The 27077-nt window shown below is 38.8% G+C and overlaps 3 protein-coding genes across 8 annotated transcripts in view; 1 reads left to right on the forward strand and 2 right to left on the reverse strand.

Annotated features, from left to right (window-relative positions):
- Positions 1 to 11572, reverse strand: part of LOC132904969 (phosrestin-2-like) — a 47123-nt gene extending 35551 nt beyond the window's left edge. For 2 of the 5 annotated variants that reach the window (XM_060955839.1, XM_060955835.1), the window contains exons 1-3: positions 10878 to 11572; positions 1230 to 1565; positions 359 to 513 (exon numbers count right to left, since the gene is read on the reverse strand). In XM_060955839.1, the coding sequence (XP_060811822.1) occupies positions 359 to 513; positions 1230 to 1319 (245 nt within the window). In that variant the 5' untranslated portion in view covers positions 1320 to 1565; positions 10878 to 11572. Of the gene's footprint in view, positions 1 to 358; positions 514 to 1229; positions 5149 to 10877 lie in introns of those variants that run through there. The other 3 variants (XM_060955838.1, XM_060955840.1, XM_060955836.1) reach the window with 3 other exon arrangements.
- Positions 1 to 15964, reverse strand: part of LOC132904961 (spectrin alpha chain) — a 225218-nt gene extending 209254 nt beyond the window's left edge. Inside the window, exon 1 of the mRNA XM_060955818.1 lies at positions 15959 to 15964. The gene's annotated coding sequence lies outside the window, so the exon portion shown is untranslated. The remainder of the gene's footprint in view (positions 1 to 15958) is intronic.
- Positions 1 to 26412, forward strand: part of LOC132904977 (14 kDa phosphohistidine phosphatase-like) — a 62573-nt gene extending 36161 nt beyond the window's left edge. The window contains exons 3-4 of one of the 2 annotated variants that reach the window (XM_060955854.1): positions 25260 to 25387; positions 26224 to 26412. In XM_060955854.1, the coding sequence (XP_060811837.1) occupies positions 25260 to 25387; positions 26224 to 26316 (221 nt within the window). In that variant the 3' untranslated portion in view covers positions 26317 to 26412. Of the gene's footprint in view, positions 1 to 25259; positions 25388 to 25773; positions 26167 to 26223 lie in introns of those variants that run through there. The other variant, XM_060955855.1, reaches the window with a different exon arrangement.
- Positions 26413 to 27077: the final 665 nt, after the last annotated feature.

Consider the following 27077-nt stretch of genomic DNA (forward strand, 5'->3'; position numbering starts at 1 on the left):
GCAAATGTACTCGAATATCATATACACCCTTTTCACACTGAGAAGCAGATGGTAGACGGGAGCTCGTAACGCGGACCTCGCTAACGACGACAACAATAAGAAACAGCCAATTCTAGTTAAAGCGAATATCGTGTGAGATACAGAAAATTTGATCGCCACTGTCGCCCATTAGTCTGATCACACCATGCTCCTTTTCGTCTTTGATGCCTCCTCCGTGTCTTTCCGCGATTTCTCGAGCGATCGGGCAATGGGCGTGGCCGTGATCGTAAATCGTTAGGGAAACCGCGAGAATCATCCGTTTCGAACCATCGTCGACGATATTAATCGGCAGACGTTGTAGAAAGGATCGCGTGCTTACCTGTCTTGCGTGTCGGTAGGCTGTAGCTGTGGCAACGATTGGGTCTGCTGTAACCTCTGAGCTCGATTCTCCAACGCGTGTGTTGTTTCCTTTTTGCATGGATCTCGCACTGCAGACTCTGCGATCGTTTCCACGACGTGCCTTTTCTTCTCCATCTGCGACAGGATAATGGAAGTTGCTTTTAGACCGCGTAGATTGGGTAATCGAAGTGAGAAGAATGGGCAATCGAATAGTTTCTGTCGTAGATCGATAATTTGATTCATTTTAATATAACATTTTTGGCATCCTCGCTTCGTTATTTCGATATTTGCTTCGAAAATACTGCGGTTAGCGGATTGTGGATGTTTATGCATTTATAGGAAGAATTAAACGTGTGAAAATGTACGTTATATGTGAAAATATACAATATATAACGTAAGCGTCGATTATAACGTTCAGAGGGCGAGACAAATATCTATTTCGATTGCACTGCTTTGAATTTTCTCTGAACTGCTTTTTCAATGAATTTGCATAAACACTTCGGTCTAGTGATGGATATGAGCATCGCAGTAATGCTATACGTAATTTGAAGATGTAATTATTTAGAAATGGATTTGAAATTTGAAATTGAAACGACGATCTATGTCGAATATATATTTCCGTTTGTGACTGTGAATGATTCGACCATACTGTATCAGAAATGTGACTCGATTTTCAATCTGTACGTGTCCGTAATGGTTTCTGAATGTCTTCGATCCGATTTGAACGATCTTAGGATCACGTTCGAATGATTTTTGAATGATAGGTTTTCAAATATCTTCGAATCAAAGAATTCAAAAGCTAGCAAGTTATTACCGTATGGTGTTTCTCATTTATGAAATGGTTTCTGTACCGTAATGGGGTAAAGTGACACCCGATGTTCCACAGAATCCGACGACAGCTCCGTGATTTCTGCTTCCACGTGTCTCTCGTTCTCAGCCATATTTCCGTTCTCTTCTTGGCCACAGAGGCCTAGCAAACAATGAAAGACCACGCACAAAACTTACGAATCGTTGTTCGCTCGACACTCGATAAAATTGTTTAACCGAACACTCGATTTTCCACGTTCATCGATTATCGCGCGCTTATCTCATTATCCTGATATATCAAATTGTTTTTTGATTATCGAATGGAGACTCCGGTTGCGGAAACCTTAGGAACCGTGGTTTAAGGTCGAGAATAAACGAACCTGTGTCATGGACACCGAACGAATCGATTGTTTCAATTAGTCGATTGAATGCAGGGTAATCTAAGAAGGGCAAATATATACTTTCGTTGAAAGGAAACCGTCAATCGTTGTCGAAAAAACCAGCAGAGAGAAGGTATGGCGTTTAGGTAGAGAGCAAACTTGGTATATTAACGTTAGGACTATCAAACAAACTGACCGACGTCAGGTCTCTTGTTTTCGCAAACTGTTAAAAAGAAGCAATTTACGAAAATGCTCGCAAACAGTATGGGAATGGATGACGGCGAACGTCAGTGAGGACGCATTTTTATAAATGCGACGAAATTTTCTCTGAAACGAGTTTCCCTACCTGTGGCTGGGTATGAAACGACTAGTCACGAGTCACCAGAGGACGGTTCCGCTTTTGTGGAGTAAAGTTTGCCTAATCGTCGATAAGAAGTTTCGCCGAGAAGAGCCGACCGTTGGGTAGTAGCACTCGCCGAAACGGGCCACCTTGTCCTGATAAATCTGATATCGTTTGGATCGGGCATATCTTTTAAAAAACTTGCTGCACCAACCAAACTCTTTTTAAGAGACGTTCCATCTTGCATTTCTCCATCTGACTGGAAACCCACGAGTATCATACGTTCTCGTTGAAATATCATCAAGCTGTACGAGAAATTTATGCGACCAGAAGAATAATTTGTTCCATTGGAACTATTCTAAGGATGTCTAATATTCTGCCGAGATCGGTGTGCTTTTTGCGTCCACGGAAGTTGGATTTCGCCTCAGGACGGCCATTCGATATCGTGTCCTGACAAGCCCTTCCTCGTCCATTCTCAACATAATCAAGGCGTGTCACATGCTATCTGCAATATCTCTTGCTTCATCATCAAAGCGTTGATCTTTCGAATTAATTTGACGTAATTTTTATTTAATGGAATTCCTAATATAGAACACGAGGGATGATAAATTGGAATAATAATGAATTGGGGACTTCGTGTCGCAGGAGTATCCGGTTCTATGGGTAAAATGGATAAAATGGTTGAAGAAAGCTTTAGATAAGCTTCGATAATATTCGACGCTTTCTCGGGGGCCTTCCGAGCTCCTCTCGTTTCAACTCGTGCTTAGAGGAAAGTAGCTTCTGTCTCTTATTGAGAACTCTTCGGGGATAGTCTTGCTTGCGTCATCTGTATTCTTTATTCGGCACGATCAAAGGCGAGTATGGAACACCACGAGTGGTTCTTTGTTATCTCTAGTCCCTCCACATAATTTCGTAAATGCTTAAACGCGTATTTGAGAGATAATTGAAAAATCGCGGAGAAAAATTCTTTGCCGCTCGTAGTTTTTAGAAATCCTCAGAGACACAATCCTCTGGAAACGTTGCGAGGAAGAGCAACGCGTTTTTACGGTTATGATCCGTCTACAAAGAGTTTTCGTGTATCGCAAAAAATCTTCCGTTTGAAACCAAAGCGGACTGTTCACGGACTTTCTCTGAAAAAATGTGACTAACGCGATAATCCGGCAGAAAGTTTTTCGTATATTTTTCTGCGTGCCATCTTCGTTGTTTATTTAACGTCTATGAAAACGCATTGACGACTTGCGTAGCGTCCTTGCGTGAACTTCAATCGAGCTAAATACGATTTGCTTTGGAACTCGAAGGTTTTTGGTTAACGTGCCAAAACTTTTAGAGTTTATTTGATAGTTTTCGTTTGAGTGTTCATTTCATTCAATAATGCGATTCTTTAGCGATAGAAGGACGAATCGGGTCAAAATACAAAAGCAGAAAGAGTATAAACAGGATTTTCAAAGTAGAAAAAAAGAAGATACACTTAATAAAACTATTAATCGATTTCACAATATTTGAATCATTCGACTTCTTAATCATCGAGATTTCGATTCCCTTTTACCAGCGAAAGTGGTTAAAATATTTTAGATTACGAAAAGAACAACGTGAATTGTCATCAAGTCGGTCTATCGCTTTAAGGTCAGCGGTTCGTCCGTTGCTCTCGATTTACATAGGACACGCTGTAAAGCCTCGAAAGAACGTTTTAAGTCTGGCATAATGTTGAATTCTCGGCGAATTATGCCGGGTAATCCATTGCGAATTTCTTCACGCCCCGTCAAGTCTCAGAAGAACCGTGAAATTGAACGTAGTACATCAAGCTTCTCTGGTATTCTCTTTATACGTTTCAACTCTTTCTGCTCGCGTTTATACTAGTACGATTATCTCTATGTTCTGTCTATATTCATCGTTGCATGGAACTCCGCTTTTTCCAATTTCAATTTGCCACGATTTCGTTCCAGTTATCTCGCAACGATTTTAAATGCTTTGCGTCACAAATAAATTGGATGTTTAAGCAAATTTGTATTTTTACGAATAAAGCTAGAGAAGTGAAAAATATCAAAGATACACTTTAAATATCTGTTGTTAGACAAACTTTGTTTCAGTTATTTCATATATCTTTATATATCATGCGCATTCCGTGTATTTTTCGCATTTTATATGCCCCGTTGTCGTGACAACGAAACTGAAGCATTCCAATCTTTTTTCACGGATTTGTATGGAGAATTTCCCATGCAAATCTCAACGAAAGACGTCGCGTTTCGGTGGAATGCAACAGGAAGGTGACGAGTTCTAACTCGAACCTTTCTTTCCAGAAATCCTCGATCTCTAGATTGATCTTTCTTATTGTATTCAAGCAAAACTCCCTATACATTTGCATCCAAACTCATAAATGCCGCTTCCTAAAGCAGATCAAAGCGTAAGAAATATTTAGTATTACTTTTCAGCGATACTTTTCTGGAAATCTCACACCGTTGTTACATCGTTTTATTGGGAATTTCAGTTTTACGAAATACGAAAGTCATCGAACACTTGTAGATTCCTTTCTGAATATGTTATGTGCAATATACGAACATTTAGAAATTTCGTAATTACTATTACTCGTGACTATCACGACTATATTTATCAAACTTGATCAATCTGCAAAATTTAAATAGAAGCCACAAGATATTCGATGCGAATATACGATATAGAAAATAATAGTTCGACTTTCTGTCTGTGCTTCTACCCCGCTAATGAAAAAGATGTGAAAAATAAGGATGGAAACAGAGCGCTCTTTCAATTGGCCACGGATGTAAATCTATCGAGTCAGAGTCATGGCAATTGGAATTCTGCCGCATTGCTGGGAGTACCTTGCGGTTTCACCGATTTAATCGTCGTTTTCGTTCTCGTTCGCCTCCCTTTATTCATCCTGGAACGCCATTTCGTGCCGAAAAATTGTGTATTAAAAATAAAGGAAATAAATGAAACGAAGTGGAGGATTCAGTGACAAAGCTATTCAACGATCTTTGATACGGAATATAGAGAACCTCGGATTAGTTGCCAGTTTTGTAGACACATTGTTCTATCGATTGAGTTATTCGACGCTTTGTGTATCACTGGATTAGTCCTCGAAAGTTGTTTTTACAACGGGAAAAACAACCAATTACGCGGATTCTCGTGTTTCAGTGTGTTATTTAGAAAATAAATAATGAAGTATTTTTGCAAGCTTTTGTTTCTTCGATTAAATATTACAACGAGTGCTACTTCTTCGGATATTTTGTTTGAAAATCAGAGCAGAAAAAGATAATAAATTACATTTTTATACTCCCGTCCAGTCATCAAGTACAATAGCATCAGATGATAGGTTTATCATATTCGTTTTCTGTCTTCATACATTTTTCCGTATTACGCGAGTTCTTTGCATTTTCATAGCTCTTAATTTTTCACAAGTGCATAAAAATGCGCAGTCTAGCAATACAAATATTATAATTAAATAGAATTACCCGTATATAAAGCGGTTGGGATGGAAACGAGGTTCGAATTGTTTCAGTCAACGAGTAGAATATTTGATCGTTCGCTCGAATTTAACCAATTTTTTTAACATCCTACAATTCCCTCGATCAAATGTTGGACGATTGAGCCGCTCATTTTTTACACTCGTATAAAGTTTCGTTGATTCTCGCTTTCTAACTAACGAACAACGATGGGAGAATATGATGGAAGGTCCGATGGAAGGTCCGATGGAAGGCAAGACGAGTCTCGGTCATTAAAGAGAGCCATCAATCAGGCTCGAGAAATTAGCTGGAAGACAGGAAAGTATATAACGCGGAAAGCTGATTCCAGTCTATTTTTGTGTCATTGCTTAGCACGTGTCCCGTAAAAGCATCGCGAATTTTCGAGGATTTCCACTTTATTCCTCTATGAAATGCGAATGTGATAGACGTGCAGTCGCGTACATGCTGGTTCTCGTGTATCTGAGGGAAACGAAGAAAAGATTCTAGTCTAGAAAGAAAAACAGTGAAAACGTGTGGGCGTAGAGATAAAAAGTATCGACGTGCGTTCAACGAGGTAACGATCGTTAAATTAGAAAAATTGTTTTATGACGAGGGTACATGCTTCGTAGATAGAATTCTTTTTTTGAGAATTTGAGAGAGAAGATGAAAAGGAAAGATTTTAGATTTCCTCGGCCTATGGATGTTAGAAATGCTTCTAATCCGTGAAAATTTATATAAGCAATTTGGGTATTGTCTAATTTGTTGGAGATATAGCATACAGTAATTAGTAATTACCGTGAGTGTACCTTTGGTTTTCTTTTAACTGAAGCATGGCACTAAAGAGTATAAAGACATAATGGTCACGTAAATGTACAATCAAAAGTTTGGAATCACTGTTCTACAGAACTGTAGGTTCTCAAAGAAAAGTTAAGTTACAGTTTTGTTTGCTTAGAAAGTTCTTTAACCGAATATCTATTTGAGACGTTAAAAAACAATTATTTTTTCGTACTTGTGACAATTTCGTTTCTGAAGAGGTTAAACGCAACGCGTGTGCCATTTGTCATTTGAAAACGAGCAGATGATCGTTACGTAAATCGTCCAGGTACATTCGATCGGTTACAGACCGTTGGTTATCACACTGGAAGTACTTTGCGTAAGATCACGTAATACTAGCAGCCGTAATCGGATACAAAGCCTATCTTGATTAACCGATTGTCAGGTAAACACGGTTCCGTACTCCATATCCGTTAATTATCCACCGGTGTCTCTCAGAGGCTCAGTCGAGTAATTAAACCATAATTATGAGGTAACAGATTTTTCGACGATCCTAATTGTCACAATCGATGCATTATGTAAGGCAAAACATAGTCACCGTGATAAACGGCCAAGGTCTCCGATATGTAGTTACAATTTAATCGAGTTTGTATGGAGAACTATCGATTATTAGATGCTCGTTAAAATACCTCGTCCTCTTTCGTTTCTTTTTCTGTTTGTACCTTTCGCTGTTCGATTCCAGCGAAAAAATTACCGTGTTGTTTTTCCCGCTCTGAGAGAAACGAACCTCTACCTCTCGAGGAGAAACGTTTCATAAAATTCTTTTATCCAAGCATCCTGGTGAGTGGAAGACGAAAAGCACTCGCTGATAAATTAGTTGCGAAAATATTGTTCGCGCAACAGGATAGTTCTTCGAGTATAGCGTAGTTAAGAAAATTTCACGTAGATCTAACAATCTGAAAAATGGATTCAAAGAATAACTGCTAAGCAATTTGATATTTTCCATACAACGCACATATATTATGATATTTCAATTCACAGACGATCTTTTTATCTACTTTTCTGACATTCAGGGTACCGTATAAGATACGTACAATTCTGAATGTGCGAATCAAAATGAATCAGATCAAAAAGACATAATTCTCTTGTATTTTTTTCAGAAAAATAACATACCTATGTAACCACTGAATATTATGAGCTATGGAACTATATTATGAGCTCATGGAACGATATCGTACAGTCGGAATTATTTGTTCGCAAGTATCTTTGTTATATCTTTCGAAATAATGCTTGCAGTTAAAGAAAAATTAAATGTACACGTATTTCTCGATATACCTCAAAAGTTTCATTTACAATTTCATTATACCTCTTCCATTACCTATACGTTTTTTACTTTAAAGAAACTTTATCCTCCTGTCGGAATACGGATAAACCACCATTACGAACAGAACAAACTTGTTCTCTGGTTCAAATTCTAAATAGGAATACCGAATGTAGGTCTCTAATCCAGATCTGTCTAACACGTAGCTCGAACTTATACTACATTTCGTTTGCATTCAATATCGTGGCTGATGAGTCGTCAACTTTGACGGCTAGAACTTTCTCGTTAGTTACCTCAGGCCGATCCTTGCAATTTACGTAGATGTTCTCGTTACGCAAAGTTGAGTCGACGATAACACATCAACCAGTTGACGACAACGGTCGAATGTTCACGAAGGTCCCTAAAACGCGTTGAATTTACGACGGAAGTTAGCTTAATCAATTCCTCGCGAATAGAATGAGTTGTCGCGCGCGAGAACGCCTACGAAATTTTCAACGTATAATCCTTACGCGAGAGATTTCGTAATTCCGTTGCATTACGCTGGATCGTGGTAGCCGACAGTCGCGCTATTTTTCCAAGGGATTAAAACGATTTAGGCTGATGATCAAACCCGTTAATAATTCAAGCGTACGACCCTCGAGCTCGCTATTAGTTAAAAAACGTCCTCTCGATGATTAACGACCGATACAGTATAGAATTGGGTCGAAAAATTTTCTGTCCTTTTTTTTTGTCTTTGAAAAGAAAGAAATAAATTTAAATACAATTTCTATTAATTAGTTTTTAATTCAATTCTCGATATTCATTTATCTGATAATTCATTTAAACTATCTACCGAGTGTTTCATTTTTATTACGAAATTATTCTTTATCTGTAGTGGTTTATACAGTTTTAGATTCGGTGTATCGACTATTTTTCCTGTATGAAAGTTTTATAAAGATTCAAACAAACTACCGAGCGACTGTGAAAGTTGCCATTGCTATAAATTTTATCGTGTAACACTTGTACGAAATACGAAATATGTAACGATGCATTTTGTAATGCGTCGAATAATTCATCGATCAAGTTTTCAACGGTAGATAATTTTTCAAGTAATATTACACCACTTTTTTATAGCCTTTCATTATTACAAAATATATTTTTGTCCATCTCGCATCATTTTATATTTTCTCTCTTATTATGTTTCGAAAAGGTTATTCTTTTTATGGTTCAAATATACGTACATTTCAACTAATACTTATGATTTATGGAAATCCCTGAATAAAATTGCGAATATATAAATCTGATGACAAAACTTTCCGACTAACTTAACAAAAACAGACATTAGCGTTATATAGCGATAAATGGGTGAAATTCTACGCAGTTAGATATTAGCTTGACGATTAGATCTCCTATTTAATCTTCGATGCGTCCACGCGCTTCTCTAGTTAAACTGTCGATGTTCTTGTTGACTTTAGGATGTTTAGTGTAAGGTGAACTCTCAGGAGAATTTCTCTGATCTCCAGAGATTAGAAAGCATAATTAATCGCGAATTAATTCGAAGACACGCGTCGCGAGACTAACGGTGTATCGAATTCAGGCAGCAGAGACCATCGTGTCTCTCTTATAGTTGACTCGGTGAATTATTCGTTTCTATGACGGCGTGCTACCAAACAAATAAATTTCTAAAGCAGAGCAGACTTTGTCTACTCGGTTTTTGGGCCATCTTAAAATTCCATAAGCCATGGTATCTTGTTTGCTCATACATTTTTCATGAGTGTGTTTGCGCAAGAACAATGAGATGCTTCCTGATACATCGAACGACGTCATGAGTCAGGATTATCGATACCAGAGTGCACTTTGCATACGCAAAACCGCTTTCACGTTTTCCTTGCCCGGTTTGTTTCGTCGAGCTATAACTATACGCGACATATTTATTGACCAGGGAACGAATACAAACAGTGTACAGCATAACTCAATTTATCTGAACTCATTGGGAGACAAACAGTTTGTATAACTGGAATTTGTATAATAAGAGTTCACTGAGTTTCGCACTAGCGTAGTATTTGGACACCTGGTGTAATTTGATCAAAAAGTTGATATTTTTATTATATTTGCAATGTTGTGATGGAAGAATTCCATTGCCTGTACTTTACCTCTTTCTACAGCTGCTCTGTCAGGTTTAAACCGAAAGAAGCAATTCAGCAGACACGCGCAACAATAACTTTAATTCGCGTGTCTCCGTAAGACAAATTTTCAGGCACTTTCGATTATATACTGTGCCGAAAATAAATATTATCGTACCCTTTAAAATGGAATAACTTTTGTAAAATTGGACCAAACGATCTGATTGTTGTGAAGGATTAGAAGGCTTAGTTTGTTCAATGATATACATAAATAATTAAAAAAAATTGATCAGAATCGCGAAAGAGATCCGAAAGTCAACCAACCCTTAACAACCTTTTCATTTGAGCTTGCAATGAAAATTAAAAAAATCGTCTTGTGGATCTGTGTCAGTCATACATGCGCTGAAAATTTGATCGAAATCAATCAACGTTGTTATGAGTTGCTGCGAACGGTTTAAAATGGTCAAAATTGCAGTTTTTTTTACTAGACTTTCGGTTTATGATTTTATGACTAATGAGTTTCTGTATCAACTGATTTTGATAAAATGTTAAGCATGTGACATAAATCTACACGACGTATTGTTTAAATTTTCATTATGGGTTCAAGTAAAAAAAGTTATAAAAAGTAATCTTCGTTGTTTTCTCTGTGATTCCGACCAACTGCTAAATTAATCCCTTCTAACTTCTAAAAAAAAAAAAAAAAAAAAAAAAAAGCCGCTTTAAAAAAGTTACTCCATCTTAAAGAGTATACCGATATTTATGTTCCACAATGTAGGAATTATTCAACATCTAGGAAGTACACGGTTGCCTGGGATAAGATTAGAGGACTAAATTAAATTACAGAGTTTCATTTCAAGTATATTTTGTGTATTTACAATAATTTAAAAGCGTATGTATTCGTTCATGTAATAGGAGTTCAGGTTCAGTTAAGCAGGCTCAAATAGTAGGAAGCCATTTAATCGGACGCGAATTAAACTTTCGTTCGGAAAAATGGAGTTCAGATAAATAAAGTCCTACTGTACCGATCATTGATAGTTTATACCGATCTTCGAATCATCAAAAGCTTGCTCTTCGTCTAAATCGTTCAATTTTTATCGAAAATTTTCCTTACAACGTGATTAAATTAGCTCCTATTCTTTTCCCCTTCTTTTGTTATAGTAAATCAATCGAATGGCTCGCCTAACCGAGGATTCACGTTCTATTATCGCGATATCATTTACAAAACGGAATAATCCGTTAACAAGTTAGACAAGCGAAAGCAGGCTTGAACAACGCGGCGAATAATGAAAACGCCGCGGGAATTACATGGGAAATTACCTGTCCTCTCGGCTATACCGTTGCGAGCGCGGACAAAGTACGTCCAAATATATCTTTTAACTACTTCTAGTACTTGCAAAATTTCTTTCAACAGCAGATTTCTATTACGAGGTGGGAACTCCGATTTTGGATTTTGACTTCTCACGAACAAGACCAATCTTACGTCGGTTTATTTTACTTACGAGCACTGTTTACACCGCGCCACTAGTTGCTAGATCACTGACGCTACACTGTAAACAAACCATCTATCGAGTACCGCGATCTTTATTACATCGGTTCTCGATCATCCTTCTTATGTATCGATCACTTTGTCGAAAGATTGTCTCACAACTTTTCAACTCTTCGAAACATCGTCCCCGCAAAACCTTGAAATGTAAGCCTTTCACGAATAAGTTACGAATCTTGAACCCTAATTTGATCGTTGTTCTTTATTCATTTCTGTTGTCGCTTCTAATTTTTGTTCTACGTAGAACTTTGGAGGAAAGATTCGATAACGAGTGATTAACGAAACATTCGAGCGATTCTGTAGGATATATCCAGAACGATCATTGATTGGGCGCAGTTTATGATTCGCGATTGACGTGGTTGATGGAATTTTACGAGGCTGGTTGTTTTTATTTGTCTGCGAAGCGCGGTTTTTTCGCCAGGGACGCGAACAAGTGGTAAAGCTCGGCGTTATGCCCGACGTCCGAAGTCCAGCACGGCTCGCCGACTACTGAGCCATTCGACGCAGGCGTCGAGGCGCCTGGTCCCTTCACACGATCTCCTGCTCACTTTCTCACCGAATAGCTCTTTTTCAAACTACCTGTTTACCAGTTGCGCCAATATTACACGAACTGTAACTGTTATTCGGAAAGTCTAATTGGTTATGGTACATTTAATTATTTTTTCGTTGGATGAACAAACAATTCTTTTCTCTTTCACCAAAGAGAATCTATTTTTGATCGGATGATGAATTTATCAAATGCGAATCATCATCAACGATCATAATCACTTGAGTGATCAGCCCGTGGCGGAAAATGAAACACCAGCGTGTTACAGAAATCACGTTACAGAAATCACGTTACAGAAATCACGTTACAGAAATTATGTTACAGAAATTATGTTACAGAAATTACGTTACAGAAATTATAATGACAAATTATGCGTGGCATATCTCAAAATAAAGCATACACGATTAAACTTTTAATTATCGTAACTGAAGTTATTCAGCCGTGATGTATGTCATCTAAAATTCGTTTGCTTTCATGTTTTTTTAACGAATAATATTTTATTTATCTCGACTTTACCTTTTCCCCGTTGGAGTAGTAGGATTTATGAATAAAAATGAGTAGATATTTTTTAAATTAGATTTTCCAATTTTGCAACGATCACTTAAGGAACAAAGACTCTTTCGTTTGAAACATTTTTTATCAGAAATATTTTCTCTTCGACTTTCTACTTTCATTTTCTGTGTTTTATTCGTTATTGACGATATCACGGTCGATCGTATCGAATAATTCAGTTGGTCAGAATAAACGCAACGTCCTGCACGAAATCACCGAGTGGCAATCCGACATGGCGATTGGAAAAAGCAATTGCCAAACAACAATACCAGGTCAAACAACCAAACTTCCTAGTATCGTGAATAATTTCATTCGATATAAAAATATCGTCATACCGCATATTACGCAGAGTCGTACTACACGTACGTACTTCTCATCGCATTCGAAACGTGTTTCTTCAAGGTAATTCGCATTCGACAAACTTATCCACTTTCACCGTTTTAACCAATCTCGTTCCGATGTACATTTTGTATTCTTTGCTCGGGATTCTTCGATGAAGATTTCGAGATTTCAACCTTGGCGAGGCTGCCACGGAATTCGAGGTGGCGTGCGTAGAAATCGTATCATTTCAGTCAGCCGAGAATACCACGCGAGTAGGTAGGTTCTCATCCAGCTCTTTTCCCCAGATTCCTGCCGTCTTCGACTCTGCTCAGTGTTTTCACCCTCCGCAACGTTCTGCGTGATTATCGATTCTCCAGTTCGTGTAGAGGACTCGCCTGTGTATCTTTAAGGATATAGCGAGAGAATCTAGCCACGTTAAATTATTTAACGGTAAAATGGAAATGAATGATTAAAATTCTACCTGTAACTTCAGAGATCCCCCAAAGTGGCGCTTGAAAAAAAAAACCAATCTTTTTTACCTTTTTCCTTTTCCCTACGTTCCGAATCAAACTATCGACTTTTTTAAACGCATTTCCCAAATCCCATATCATCTAAGACATCACTCGTTCCGATTAAACTAAAGAAAAATATATATATATTTTTAAGCGAAAAAAATATGCGTACTTATCCCACAGGCGAAAATCATTATTCCACAAAATGAAATTCATTTGTCACAAATTTTTCTGGCATTTTTGTGAATTACATTTTAAAATTTCTTGGATATATTTTCCATGAAAATATTTTATGAATATATTTTGGATGTTACGCTATAAGAAAATTCAAAAACCATCGATTTGTCCAATTCGGTATACTAGTAAAACTCCTTAACATTTTTGTCTGCATTTTTCGTCCTATGGTTATGAATTAAAAGACTCGTGGAGCGTCATTCGTTCGTGAACGTTATTCTGTGAAATCATTTTCGATTTCACAGAAAAACCAGTTCTCGAGGAGGAATTCAGGTTTGGAACGGCGATAAGCTCGATCAATTTGTGCGACATGCATTATTCATTAACCGCGAACCAATGTAAGTCTGGGGAGCGTGTGAGCAAACGAGAGCACGATCAAAGGTCATCGTATAATTAGCGTGGATATTGATATAGAGACGTAAAACGCCTGTTTGCTATCAAAGGAATTAAACGCGAGAAGGATAGAAAAATTTCACTAAAATACAATCGATCGCTTTCAATATGCAATTATATTTCAATTCATAAGCTCTCCGAGAGATTCCTCGAATTTCTCGCAATAACGGAACCGTGGAATCATGTTGCAAGTCAAACGTTACAAACGGATGTCACAGGTTGCATTGTTGCGGCAGATAAGCGTACCATATTTGATTGACGCGGCGTTTGCTGCAAGACGACCCGTGTTCTCTAATTGACAAGATCCCGGAGCTTCGAGTCGAAGTAGCTGTCACGACGCGTTTGTTCCGAACACTAAAACGCGTTAATTTATCAGCGTCAGATACGTGGAAGGCAATTTGAAAATCATCTTGTCAATTTTTCAAGAAAATACGTAAGAAAATAATTGCACGATGTTCTATAAAAAACTACCAATCCTCGATGATGTGAAATTAAGTAAATTTAGATTGAAGATATTAATTAAAAAAAAAAGGAAGAGAGAAGGTAATGCAATTAGCCCCACAAAGCCAATTCTACTTAAGAAGATTAAAAATCGTTCAATATGACCGAGTCGTGTTATTCTTGGAATTTGGGGGGAAAAATTAAATCAGAGAATTAATTCATCATCTGCTTCGTTTTTCAATGTTCTTCGGAGGTTCAGAGATAGATATTTGATGGATTACAGACAAATTTTGTAAGATAGATATTTCATATATAAGCTTGTAAAAGAAGGAATGACATTGGAGGAGAGTTGCCGAGGGAGAGGAAGGTTCCGGATGACTAATAGCTATCGCATGAAATATTTAGAAAAGAAATGATTCTTCAAGGATACTGACATTTATAATACATAATCGTAATTATGGCGCATGATGTCGCGGTAGGTTGGTATCTAACGTTAGTTATTTTGTAATTCGCGATGTTAACGATATAACTACAATTTTTTAAAGGTTTTAGTTAAAAAAAAGAAGCAAAATTTGTCGATATCTAATCAAAGCTAGATAAAAGCTCGATAAAGTTGCCGGGAGATTTTCCGACGACGGCCATAGCTTTCATTTCGCGGCAAGTTTTAAGGAAGACGCGCGGATGCGACCACGTTACCGGCTAGAAACTTGGATCGAACAGCGAACTTGCTTGACATCGATTTCCTGGCAGTTTCGACGTGAACGATTTCTTGGAAATTCTGGCATTCATTTGTTCGCGTGTCCGATATTTCATTATCGAGTACTACTCTCGCTGCGGGATCGTAAACCTCGAAGCTCGATGCACCGACTTGTGTGAATGGCTCGCGGCTTCCGAGATTGTCAAACTTCTCCGGATACAATCTGTACATAGTGTGCAGGTACGTCGGTCGTGTTTTCATCGGAATCGATTCAACTACAAAACTCGCCCGCTAGGCAACCAACGCCCGGGAAGACGAACAATAACGATGTAAACGATAAAACCATCGAAATGGACCAATGGGGTGAATAGGAATCGAGCGTACCTACGATTTCCTCTTCGCAAACTTCGGTGTTAGAGACACGATAACGATAACCAATTGGACCGAAACGGAGGTTGCAAGTTGAAGAAGGTTGTCCAAGCGTTGTAGATTAATTTGACGTTTCTATATAACTGAATACATACATCAGGGAATATATCTTTAATCTCTTTAATCTCAAGAGGAATTTTAGTAAGAAAATACCGAGCTTGTGCCAAATGTAATATAGTTGTCGAAATATAGAATAACAAAAATTATCACCGCACACGCAGAAAAATAATACGAATTACAGCCGCAAGCGCAAAATATTTTGCTGTCTTTCGCGGCCTGTCTTTTCTAAATTTCCTTATTCGAGATAGTAGTTCCGGAAAGCTGTTTGTGTACAGTGAGGTACAAAGCAGATATTACATCTATATAACAGCATTCACGTTCCAAGGCAATGCATTACCTTGTAAGTAAGCATTACCAATTTTTCATTACTAATATTAATATTTTTGTTAGATGAAATTGATTACTATTTTTCCCATAGATAATTGAACTTCATTGCTCGAAAATTCCATAATAATTAATTCGCCATTAAGTTATTAATTTTCATCAAATCCCGACGAGTGAATCTAAATAGCAGGAGGGGGAGGGTTATCCTGGCTCATATATGAATCACGAAATCACGAACATGCTAAACTTTCGATGCAAAGTTACGCCCTTTGAAGGTTTACCTTGTTATCAAATTTATTAACAGCTGAGGTACGTTTCTACGTTTATAGGAAGGTTTCACGCGACCGAATAACATCGGATATTCTCCCACGTTTCCTTTGGATACTTGAACGATTAAAGCAGCTTCTGACGAGATAAGATCCTTCGTCTAATTTCCGTCGTTTCCCGTACGATTCTCATCCGAAAGAGACAGACTTCTTCGTAGTTTGGCCTTTATTCATTGTCTAAGGATATTCTCACGACCTGCCCTTGACACTCGATTTCAGCGTGTTTGAAATATCATACTCTACTTTCCCTTAATCCTTTCCACAGTAATACGTTCTAACGATAGTTTCCACGCTATCCCGATTTCTATTTCACACGTTTTACTGCTCGTAAGTATCTGAACACTCTGGCCGATTCTTGCTAATAAAACGTGAATTTTCCCAAACTATTTACATTACTGATAGACAAATAATTAGAACGAATGCTTCCTATCTATTTTGGAATAAGCAGCTTGTAAATGTAAATTATCTATTAGGAAATACAGTAATAATATATATTTTTATTTGTTGTATGCAATACTACGTACATTCACTTTTTAAAATATATATGAATACTTTTGACGGGGACTGTAATTCGTTGCTTCGTAACCGGTGAAACAATCCGTGGAAGGTCGAGTAAAACGATTCCAAGAATCGCGATACAAGAGTCGGGATATTCTATCGAAAATAAGGCTAGCCTCGTCGGTCATTTTTTCCATCCCCTTTTCGACGATCCTTGGTGAAAAGGAAACCGAGCAAGTATTCGATTACGTGATAAAATATTGCCACACGAAATCTCGCCAATCATCGCGAGAACCACCCTCGATCGTCGGAAGCAAAAGCTACAGATCGCTTGGAAAAACTTCGATTATCGGCCAAATTCTTTCGTCTTCCTATTTATCCACGTCTTGCGGCCATCGTAATTCATCTCGTCGCCAATGTAATTTCTACTTCATTTCCGCGTTCTGTATTTTCGTTAGAAATACAAGTGTTCGTTTTCTTTAGTATAAAAAAAATTCGCTGGATCTATGACGCACGTTTTCTCAGAATACATCCGTTTCTTAGGTATCCACGAGGAAATCTGCTCTGTTGTAAAACTTCTCGATTAACATTGGTCTGACGTCAATACGTTGAATGCAGGACCATTTTCACTGTTCAGGCTACGCTAGTCATCGATCGTCCATAGTATTGCGATTGTATTATACATCGACTGATTATATTTTGTAGCGTTTCACGATCATGTTTTGTTTTACACGAAATAACTACAACGGTCCGACGTAAATGGCAAGTTTAGCATGGGTCACCGATGGCTCACGCGGTATTCAACGCGTTAAAGGACGTCTCGCGTGATAAAAGTGTCGTCTCGTTTTACGCTTTTCGTAATCCGCCGTTTCTTCTTTCGATTTTGCGGGATTACATTGGCTTTTACGTCGCTGTTCTAGAAATAAATTAACTCTCCGGCTATGCGTTTCATCAGAGAGAAAGTTTTATTGGCCGGGCACAGTGATCCTCCGTCCATAATCGAGTAACCCGAGTTTTAATCTCATGAAGATTTACTTTTATCCTTTGTGTGCAACTTTCCACCTTGCGGATGGAATTTGATAATAGACATAGTTCTCTGACGTAATAATACGCCACAGAAACAAAACGATATTTGTAATAAAAAGTTTCGAAAGTTTTCTTTAGCCTTTCTCATATGTTCGAATTAAGAGCGTGTCTTACTCGGAATCGTGGGCGCCGATCCAGATGTCCGTCAGAGCAAACGAGATTACAAAGTTTTACGTAAGCCAGATGGAAAATCGGCTTGAGACAAGCCGTCGGCGAAAGTTAGGTCTACATCACTGCGGCCCATGAAATCGCCAAACTTGAACCATTTTCACGTAAAAAAAGACATCTTAATACGGATGGAACCTATTTTACTTTTCTCTTGCATCTTTACTTCTTTCTCTTTTGTGCTCTCTCGATCGGGTTTGTTTTCTGAATAAACACGAGCTGCAGGACACAGTTGTAAAACCTCGCCCAACTCCACCGATGGAAAAGTCGTTCGGTGTACCTTGAACCATTTCTCCTATCTTTGCTAGGTTTCTATTATGTAACAGCAAAGTTTGTTCAAATGCTCGTTCATCCGGTAAATACCGTGATTAATCGAATGCATTGAAAAGCATCGTCCATAAGACGAGTTTTCAACGCTTCGGCGATTTAATTATCAGCAAGTATTTCTATCGATGGATCAAACTATTTGTTCCATTCTCGGCTGGTACGCGCTCGAAAATTTTAATCGATTCCCAAGGACGTTAAACAAATTGCGCTAGAACAGATTATCGCGAGTACAATCGCGATCAATCGTCCCGTTAATTGCTTCTTACGGCGAAACGTGTGTCTCGATGGCGTAATCTTCTTAGATCCGGCTGAATAGATTATCGTCGTTAGGCGATTAGCACGGCGCGGTTCGTTCGATCACTCACATTTAATCCATACCTGTTATTTTTCATAATTTACGCAGATCAAGCGAGAGTTTGAAACATGAACTGAAAATGTGCAGACTGCAGGGATGTTGTTGGTTCGATCGTTTGTAGGACGGTGATCCTAATCCTTCGACCGGTAGGTTGACTTTTTGCACAATTTTTCAGCGGTAGCTTGACGAGTGTCATTGTACATCGCTGTATATATTATTGGAGCTGCAAAATTCCGCGCAAGTCCGTGAAACATTTATGATTGAATTTGTTTGCAAAATATAAATTTCACGCGTGGGCGAATTGAACTAAGAGTCACGATAACCTTTAATCTTCTAGATGAAGTTTGATTCTCGTCCGATGTATTTTAAATTGCAACTTCGCTCTCGTTGGTATAAATTTCCGGGCTACGATGTTGTTTCCAAACTCGCGAAACGAGTCCCAAAATTCTAGCAAACTTATTATCAACTGAATATCCGTCTTTAATTCACGACCAACATTTTCCACTCCTCGTTTCACGACTTAATCAATCCGGTGAGCGTGTCCCCTAAAACTGCTAATTGCAAATGAATATCGGCAGAGTGCTAGTGGCATCGGACCTTAATTTCGAAAATTTGAAAGCGGCATTGAGCGTGTCGCGGACGAATTCATGTCCCAAGGACGGCCATATCCCTTCACGGTTACAACCTTTCTCCCTTGCTCGGGATAATGAACTTGAGGGCGATGATTATACCGTCCTAATTAACTTCGCTCGACCTTTTTCACGCCTACAAACTCGCTCGCCGATAATTGGACCCTGTTTCGAGTCGGCCGAATCGCAGCGTGCTGCAATCGCGTTTGCTTGTCTCTCGATGAAACGTTTTCAACAGGCTGACTGGAACTACAGCACGGCAGAGTGCAAAATTCTCGTTCAACGATTTGCTTTAGTCAAACGTTCGTAAACATCCATGCGTAAAAAAAGAGAGAAAATCACGGCGATTGCCGAGTTGCGCGATGTTCGTTCGCATGGCGAACGAAATCAACCAGTCCATTTCCTTGTTCCATTTCCTGCTTTATTTCACTCTCTCGTGGCAGTAGCAACCTTGGAGAAAAGCTACATTCGCGGTGGTTGTCGATGGATGGACCGGAGAGTCGATCGTTGTGTCTTCTCTTCTGGTTTAATCGTGTTTTTTCATCTCGTTGCGTGATATTTCGCCGAAAGGACGATATTTCATCGAATCGCGTGTGTAAATCGATGCCATAAATTTTGAGTAGCAAAGCTGCGGAGGCTCGTGACAGCGAAATTGACCCGTCTCACCTGCATAAATCGGTTGCGCGTTCTCGCGCTGGAGAATATCGTCTGGCGTGATTATCGAAACTTCTGGACAGGTTTTCATCGTGGACACCTTAGACGTTTTACCGAATGCCATTCTGATCAGATAAAATGTCTTCCCTTGCTTTGGCTGGCGACTTCTTTTTCGTAGAGAAGCCTACAGTTGCCATTATGATAACATAACGACATCCACGAACTCATCCTTGACATTTACTGATACCTTTCAGATATAGAAATCGGCAAACGTTTCCAGACTGATAGAAAAATAATTAAATCTGATTTTTCCTATTTTCTCGTATTTTATATTTGTAACAATCGAAGCAAACATGTTTCTACATTTTTTTTTTAATATGAACATGGGTATTTATGACACAACGAATATAAGATTGTCTAGATCCTAAAATCTCGTTTAAGATCTTGCCTAACAGATGTTTGCGGATAAATTTTGAATAGAAGCACGTATATCATCGTATATTTACGACGAAGGATCAAAACAGATTTTTCTGCTGCGGAAACCAGCTCCGGCGAAGCCAGAGCTCTTTCACCTAGCAACCGGAAGCTTCTCGGCCCTCCACCTTTACCGTGTTTTGCACTTAGCGATTTACCCAGCCGTGCTTTTAGTACCCACTGAGAGACCGTGATACCCCTTCCTTATCGATTTCTGGTAATTTCCAACTCACCCCATTCGCTCCTTTCTGACAATATTGCGGCTGATATATATAACGTACATTCACGTCGTCGATCTTCTAGAGGCTTATAATAAATGCCGTTGTGCTTTGTAACGACATCGCTCGCTACAGCCTCTATTTTAATCACAGATTTACGCATCGACTGTCCAGCGCTTCCGGATCCAGCGATAATTGAATCGAAGGTGAATTTTTTAACGAAAGAAAAGTCGACAATCTGATTAATAGTATTTAGGTGGATGGTAGAAGTTAGATGGATGTTTCACTTTAAAACTTATAGACGGTGATCGTATGAAGCGCGATTCGCTATGTTAACGATGTTACCATCTCAAACAGCAAGGAAAGGCTCGCGGTATAAATTTAAAATAACCAATAGTCTTTTCGCACGCGACTTATCCAATACCGACCGTGTAGTCCTATCTTTATTTTTCATTTTTATTTCTTCATTATTCAGCGTCGACGTACTCGGGCCGTTTCTTCCTCGCGTCGAAACTGGGAAAAACGGGAGCACGGAATTAATGGGATACGCTGCGTTTAGATGGGTCAAGATAAACGTTTTTCCGTCAAGGTTTTACTACGGACGGGACATGGTCGCCTCGTTTGTCACGCGTGTTACCAGTCTCCTTCTATTCTTTTTTATTTTCCGGTTCTTCGTCCAATTTAAAAACGATATCGATAGAACCGAAGAAAACCACTCGACAGCGTTGTTCTCTCTCTCTCTTTTTTTTTAAATTCACTGCACGATTCATAGCGATATTTCATCCCTTTCAATCTCAAACCGAGACCGAGCTTTTTCGTCGATTCTGTGACCACGGTTTCTGTGAAATTTATGCGCGTCGCCTGAACGTCGGACAATGAAATCGTGTTTAATATGCACGGTGTTCCGTCATCAGCGATACCCGCGAGTATACAACCAACGTCAACAGAGAACCACTCTTTTGTCACGTTTTCTTCTTTTTTTCCCTTCTTTTCCCGGATCTGGATAATTGATTTCCCGCTGCTCAATAATTCCCCTCATTTATTTCCAATCTTGACGTCAAACTTCGTCCCGAGTTTCTTCGCAATTATTTACGACCTCCGGTTTACAAACTTCTTCGTAGGACGTGTGTTTCACAGCGTAAGAATACGACGAAAGTTACTTTCCTCCAGGGTTAACGAATATTACAAAGTACAGTCGTCTTACAAGTAAACGATTTCCATCCGAAAGAAACAAGGGTCACATACGAATATCCACAGGTCTTGGCGAAATTTTCATTCGTTTCGTGTCTTCTTCCTTTGGAAATCGAACTATAATATAAAACCTTGCTTATCGAAACACCGATAGGAATCGGATTGGTAACCTGGATTCTCATTGCATAAAGAAACACACGTGTTAGCAGATAAGGATAGTTTTATCAAAGAATGATTCTAGAAAGCAAACAATCTGTGCGTTTGCGATTCGTTTGCTCGATACTATGTTTACTATGCAGATTCGTGACATCGATATTGCACAAGGATCGATAGAAAAGATAAATACGACGCGCTCGTTGAAATTAAACGAGTTCATTTGCTCGACGTCGGATTCAATTCTCTCAATGAAGCGGCGTTCGCATTCCTTCGAAATGAGAATCTTTAAAAAAAGATCTTTAAAAGAGAAACCTTACTGATTGTATCAGAGCAGAGATTACGATCGTGTTCAAAACGGTCAACGCGTTTGGTAACTTAGCTTGTCTGGTAATAATTCGCCGAGAGATTCAAAGTTCCGCGTTTCGTTCGGATTCTCCGCTGGGAGAATTCGATCGTGTCGGAACTTCGGATTGCGAGCGTCGCGACGTGTTTACGTTTCACAAAGCCCGTCGTGGCCACACGCTTTGATTAACCGGAATTCGACTCGGTAACGCGGTGTTCACGCGAAGCCAGTTGTTCCTCCGTGAAACAGAGAATTTCTAATTCTCGCCCGAATCTCCATCTTTCCGGACCCAAGATTTCCTCAATTCCGAAGCTTTCCCGCGCTTTCGATCAACCTTGCTCTTCACAGAATCTGTTCAAACGATCACATTGGTTTTAAAGTACCTTCGTTTTCAAGTATCTTGCTTCCGTTCGTCTACGATCTAGACGAAAGATTGAGTTCTACGGGAGATATAAAATCTGTTGGAATCTTGCCAAGAGTCTCAAATCCTTGAACGTAGCTACAGGGTTTATTTGAAAAATCACGGAGTTTATATTTCTTTTTCTTTTGAATACAAAGGAACGCGTGGATAAATTGTAAGGTAGAAAATATATATATTTTGAATATTAAAGTGTAAGTACAGAGTTTGGAATACAATACGAGCTGATCCAGATCCGTACGCTGGCAGCGTTACTCTATGACTAAAAAACCCCGAAGCCAACGTTGCATGTGTACCGTTTATGGTTTGCCTTCGACGCAGTTTATTGTCTATGCGCTGTCGATGGCTTCGGTGCTTGAGAAAACTAAAGACCAGATGTAGAGTTTTCTCAGAAGTGGCGATCACTTCAACACTTTTTAAATTGTGTAAATATACAGAAGACGTATTATTGCATATTTTTTTTTTTTAGTTTATTTTGGTTTTTACAATTTGTCCCGAAGGACATTTGGTAAAGTATTATATCTTATTGGTAAATAAAAAAAAAATAAAATAAAATAAATATAGCATGTGGGTGGCTACCCCCAGCGGGGTGCCATCTTCGTGTTTGCTAGGTTATATCTTTTATGAGGTCTATTGGGTGTTTCCTTTTTAGTCTTCTTGCGATGTTTGTCGTGTTGTTCGTTTCCGCTGCCAGCTGGTTCGGGTATGTTTCTATTCTTTCTCTGTATCTTCTTGCGAGTCTGGTAATCTCCTCCTTCCCTATTATTGCATATAGCATGTAACTTTTACCATCGTTTCGAGATTATGTTTTTACTTTACATCTGCCATAAATGTGTAGAGGATTGTAATATAGAATAACGAGAACTTGCTGTTGCAACCCGTCAGATTTATTTACAAGAATTAAATAAATTAGTAAACATAAATAACGTCGAGAGACGCCAAGACAGTGCATGATTGCTCTCTAATAACTCGTAGATATTGATCGATAATTCCTAGATACTCGGTATATACTGATTCGCTCGCGATCGCGTTCGTTTATTTATACTGGTCGGGGGAGAGTCGGAAAATTCAAATTCGTCTTTGTTCGACGGTTGCACGTAGCAGCGACGTTGTTTTGCCCGCGGTTTATTTATCATTACATTACGTGTATCCTAAGGATCTTAATACTCCGAGGCAAAACAACAACGCGATGTAAAGTCCACAGTGTATCTTCCATAAAGATCCACAATGAAGCGAAAGTTTAGCCGAGCTCTAATTTTGATTTTTACTCCATCGTCCATAAAAGATATAACTTAGAAAAAACGAAGCTGGCACCCCGCTGGGGGTAGCCACCCACATGCTATATTTATTTTTATTTTATTTTTTTTTCTTCACCAATAAGATATAACACTTTACCAAATGTCCATAAGGACAAATTGTAAAATAACCAAAATAAAATAAAAAAAAAAAAAACTCCATCGTCTTCAAAGCGAGTGTCTTAAGAGACACGACGCGTATCCACCAACATTTGCAACGGTGCATCCAGAGATTATTGCGATGCATCGTGCAGACGTACAATCTATTCGGTTATTCCAAGACTTTATTGGGTACGTGTGGCGCGAATTATTCCATTAATTAGTCACGAACGAGAGGAAAACTTTCGCGCCCTTACCGCGAAATTAAACAGGGAAGCCATAATGGAACCTTCGTTTCGACTTCCGCCTGGAAATGTCAGTCGTTTTGGATCGTCAAACACGATGGAAATGTTGATCTTTCATTTATATATATATATAACCGGCGATCGTACGCTTATTTAATTTCTAGCAATCAGGAAGATATCGGTTTTCCGTTTCATCGACGAGCGGAGATTGCGGAAATGAATTTTCGCGCGAGATATTGCACAATGAGAGATCCAATTTTTACATGGCAAACGGATACGCGCGTAGAGAATTGTCCATCGACTCGATGTTCGTCTTCAGACCTGACAGATATCAAGCTTTTTATTTCCAAATTTTGTTTCGTTTTATATTTTTTGTTTTCATTTTTTACCAATACTCTGGACGGTTTTTAATTCGCTGGTTTTCAAGTGGAATAAAATTTCTCGAAGCGGAACTAGTCTACGAGCTGTAAAGATTTAATCGACGCATTATGCGACGAAACGACTGGATCGAATTCCCTTTCGTTTCGTTCGTTGACTGCCTGTTTCTTTGTTTTAATGCCTTCGTAAAAATGTTATCGTCGTTGGATTACCTCGGCCAGTTATAGTACTGGGCAAAAGTTTTCAACGATCTTAAATGTTATTGCTTTTATAACAACCAAACATGTTTATCGAGAACGCTTTACGAAGCTACTATTTTGTTAAAACGTATCTTTACGAGAGAAAATTTTTGTTCACAATGTTACTGATAGATAGAGAACGTGTAAGATTTATTTATAACGCGATAAAAATCTTTCACGATGATATCGATGAAATTTGGACAACTCTAACGCTAATTTGAAACATTAAACTTTAACAAAATTTGAAGAAATAGTCTATACACCGTTCTGATTAACGGAATGAAATTTCTTCCTGTTTTAAATTGAAGTAAGAGCAAGAAAAATTACTTCAAGAATGTGCTCGTATACTAATATTTAGATAATGAAGCGACTCTCGAGGCGATCCTTGCGCCATCGTTCTATATTATTTGCATATTCCTTTAAATATGTCCTTAAAAATATGTTATTGTATGAGAAAATAATTTAAGAAATAAAAGAAGAATGATAATGAAAATCTTGATTCTTAAATTAATCTTCGTACTAACCGCATCCTCTTTCTTTGTTGCTTTAGCCGACATTTTTAACGAGGTTGCCGAACAAGTGGATTCGATTCGTTATTTGCACTCCAAGTGCCACGGGGGTGGAAGAATCGAGCACGACCCGGACGAGAAGACCATCAAAGTCTACGGATACTCCCAAGTAAATCCAGAGATTAACGAGTTCTAACGAACTTCTCTGTCTAGCTCGATCTAATCGGCTAACTCTTCGTTCTTTTACATGCTACTAATTTGACACCTACTAATGTTCTACCTCCAACATCGTTCACATCGACGCTTCTCTATCAGGCTCGTCCAACTTTCTTCTCGTTATGTAATTTTAGCCGCGTGTAGAGCCGGAAAACTCATCGATAATAGCAATGAACGAAGATTTTATTACATCCATGTATCAGGGAAACTTCGATAAAACTAATAAATCGTACAGATTTTCTCGTTAAGCGAAGCTCAAGGCTGAATGGAAATTAGATGAAAAGTAAATTCGCGAGCATGCTGGATAAAATCGAATTTCGCCTGAAATTGTGTTTGTAGGAAAAATTTGGAGCGCCGATGATCATTCGCCAGGTTCCTGATTTTAAACAGCCGTCATTGTAGACTAATTATTCCACTTTCAAGACTGGGATGGATTAGGTGCGCGATGAGATCAGCGAAATTCGCATAAAACCTTATCACATCGCAACCACGATATTCGATGGGTTGAACGAGGTTTATTGGGAGGGGCTGTGGACTTTGGAAAAATGGCTTTGCCGAATCTGGTCGGTGAGACCTCGTGGGGAAGCAATTTTAACGCTGCCTGGGGGTACCGTGTCTTTTTTTCTTTATTCCACGAATCAGAGTGGAGTGTACTTTGGAAACAGATCGTTTCACGTCGTCCCTGCGTTTCGTGGATTAAAGCACTGTACGGAATTCGTAAACCGGGAAGATCCACGGTTTACGACATCTCTGATAACAGAAACGAAAAAACGTTTGCTTTATTTTCAGGGCTTTGGGAAGGCGAATCACGAAGAGACCGTTAGTATACTGAAAAAGAAGTATCCGGACTACTCGATCACTTGGTCCGACGATGGATATTAGACCCGAGAAGGATTTGTTCTGTGCGTCGCACAACGAGAAACGTATTCAAACGCGTTAAACGTATAATTTAATAAAGAGTTTCTATGGCTTCTATTACCGTTGCCTTGATTCTGTACATTTCCTATTTAGCGGTAACACGAGCTAATACGATTTAAAACGTTTAATTATACGTCGTTTAATCGCTAATTGCGACTAACAATCTACTCGTTCCAATGGCTACGAAATTAATTTACCGATGTAACCAGTTCTAATTGATAATTCATTTGATTCGGTTAATTTGATGTCGTCGAGCTTGCTTTCTTTCCTAATTTAATTAGTTTGGTTGATAGGCGTTTCGTTGAACCATCCGAACGCGAGCTACGGGCGAAAAACTCGAATTCAAGCATTAAGTAAGAACAGGATAGACGTGACGTTGAATGGAAGTTTGCGTGCTGGTTTACGAAATACCAAACTGCCAAAAAAAGTCAGCGTTTCTTACGCTGTTTGCGGTTTCCTATGGCGGACGGTAAGAATTATTACAGACGATTCGTCATTGATTGTATCACCGAGCTACGAAATAAACATGACACTTGTAACGGCAACCTACCAACGTCTTGCTCCTTTATCGATATAATTCCTAACAACTTTTGTATCCGTCGCTCTTCCGTATTCCATACCCGAGGTACGCGAACGTGACGCCTGTTATCATCATCAGGGATACCTGATATCAGCAGTCACCCAAGAGCAAGCTGCGAGATTTCCAAATAGGCCAGCCTCTCCTC

This window comes from Bombus pascuorum, chromosome 3 (genome assembly GCF_905332965.1).
Source record: "Bombus pascuorum chromosome 3, iyBomPasc1.1, whole genome shotgun sequence".
In the NCBI taxonomy this organism is placed as follows: Eukaryota; Metazoa; Arthropoda; class Insecta; order Hymenoptera; family Apidae; genus Bombus; species Bombus pascuorum.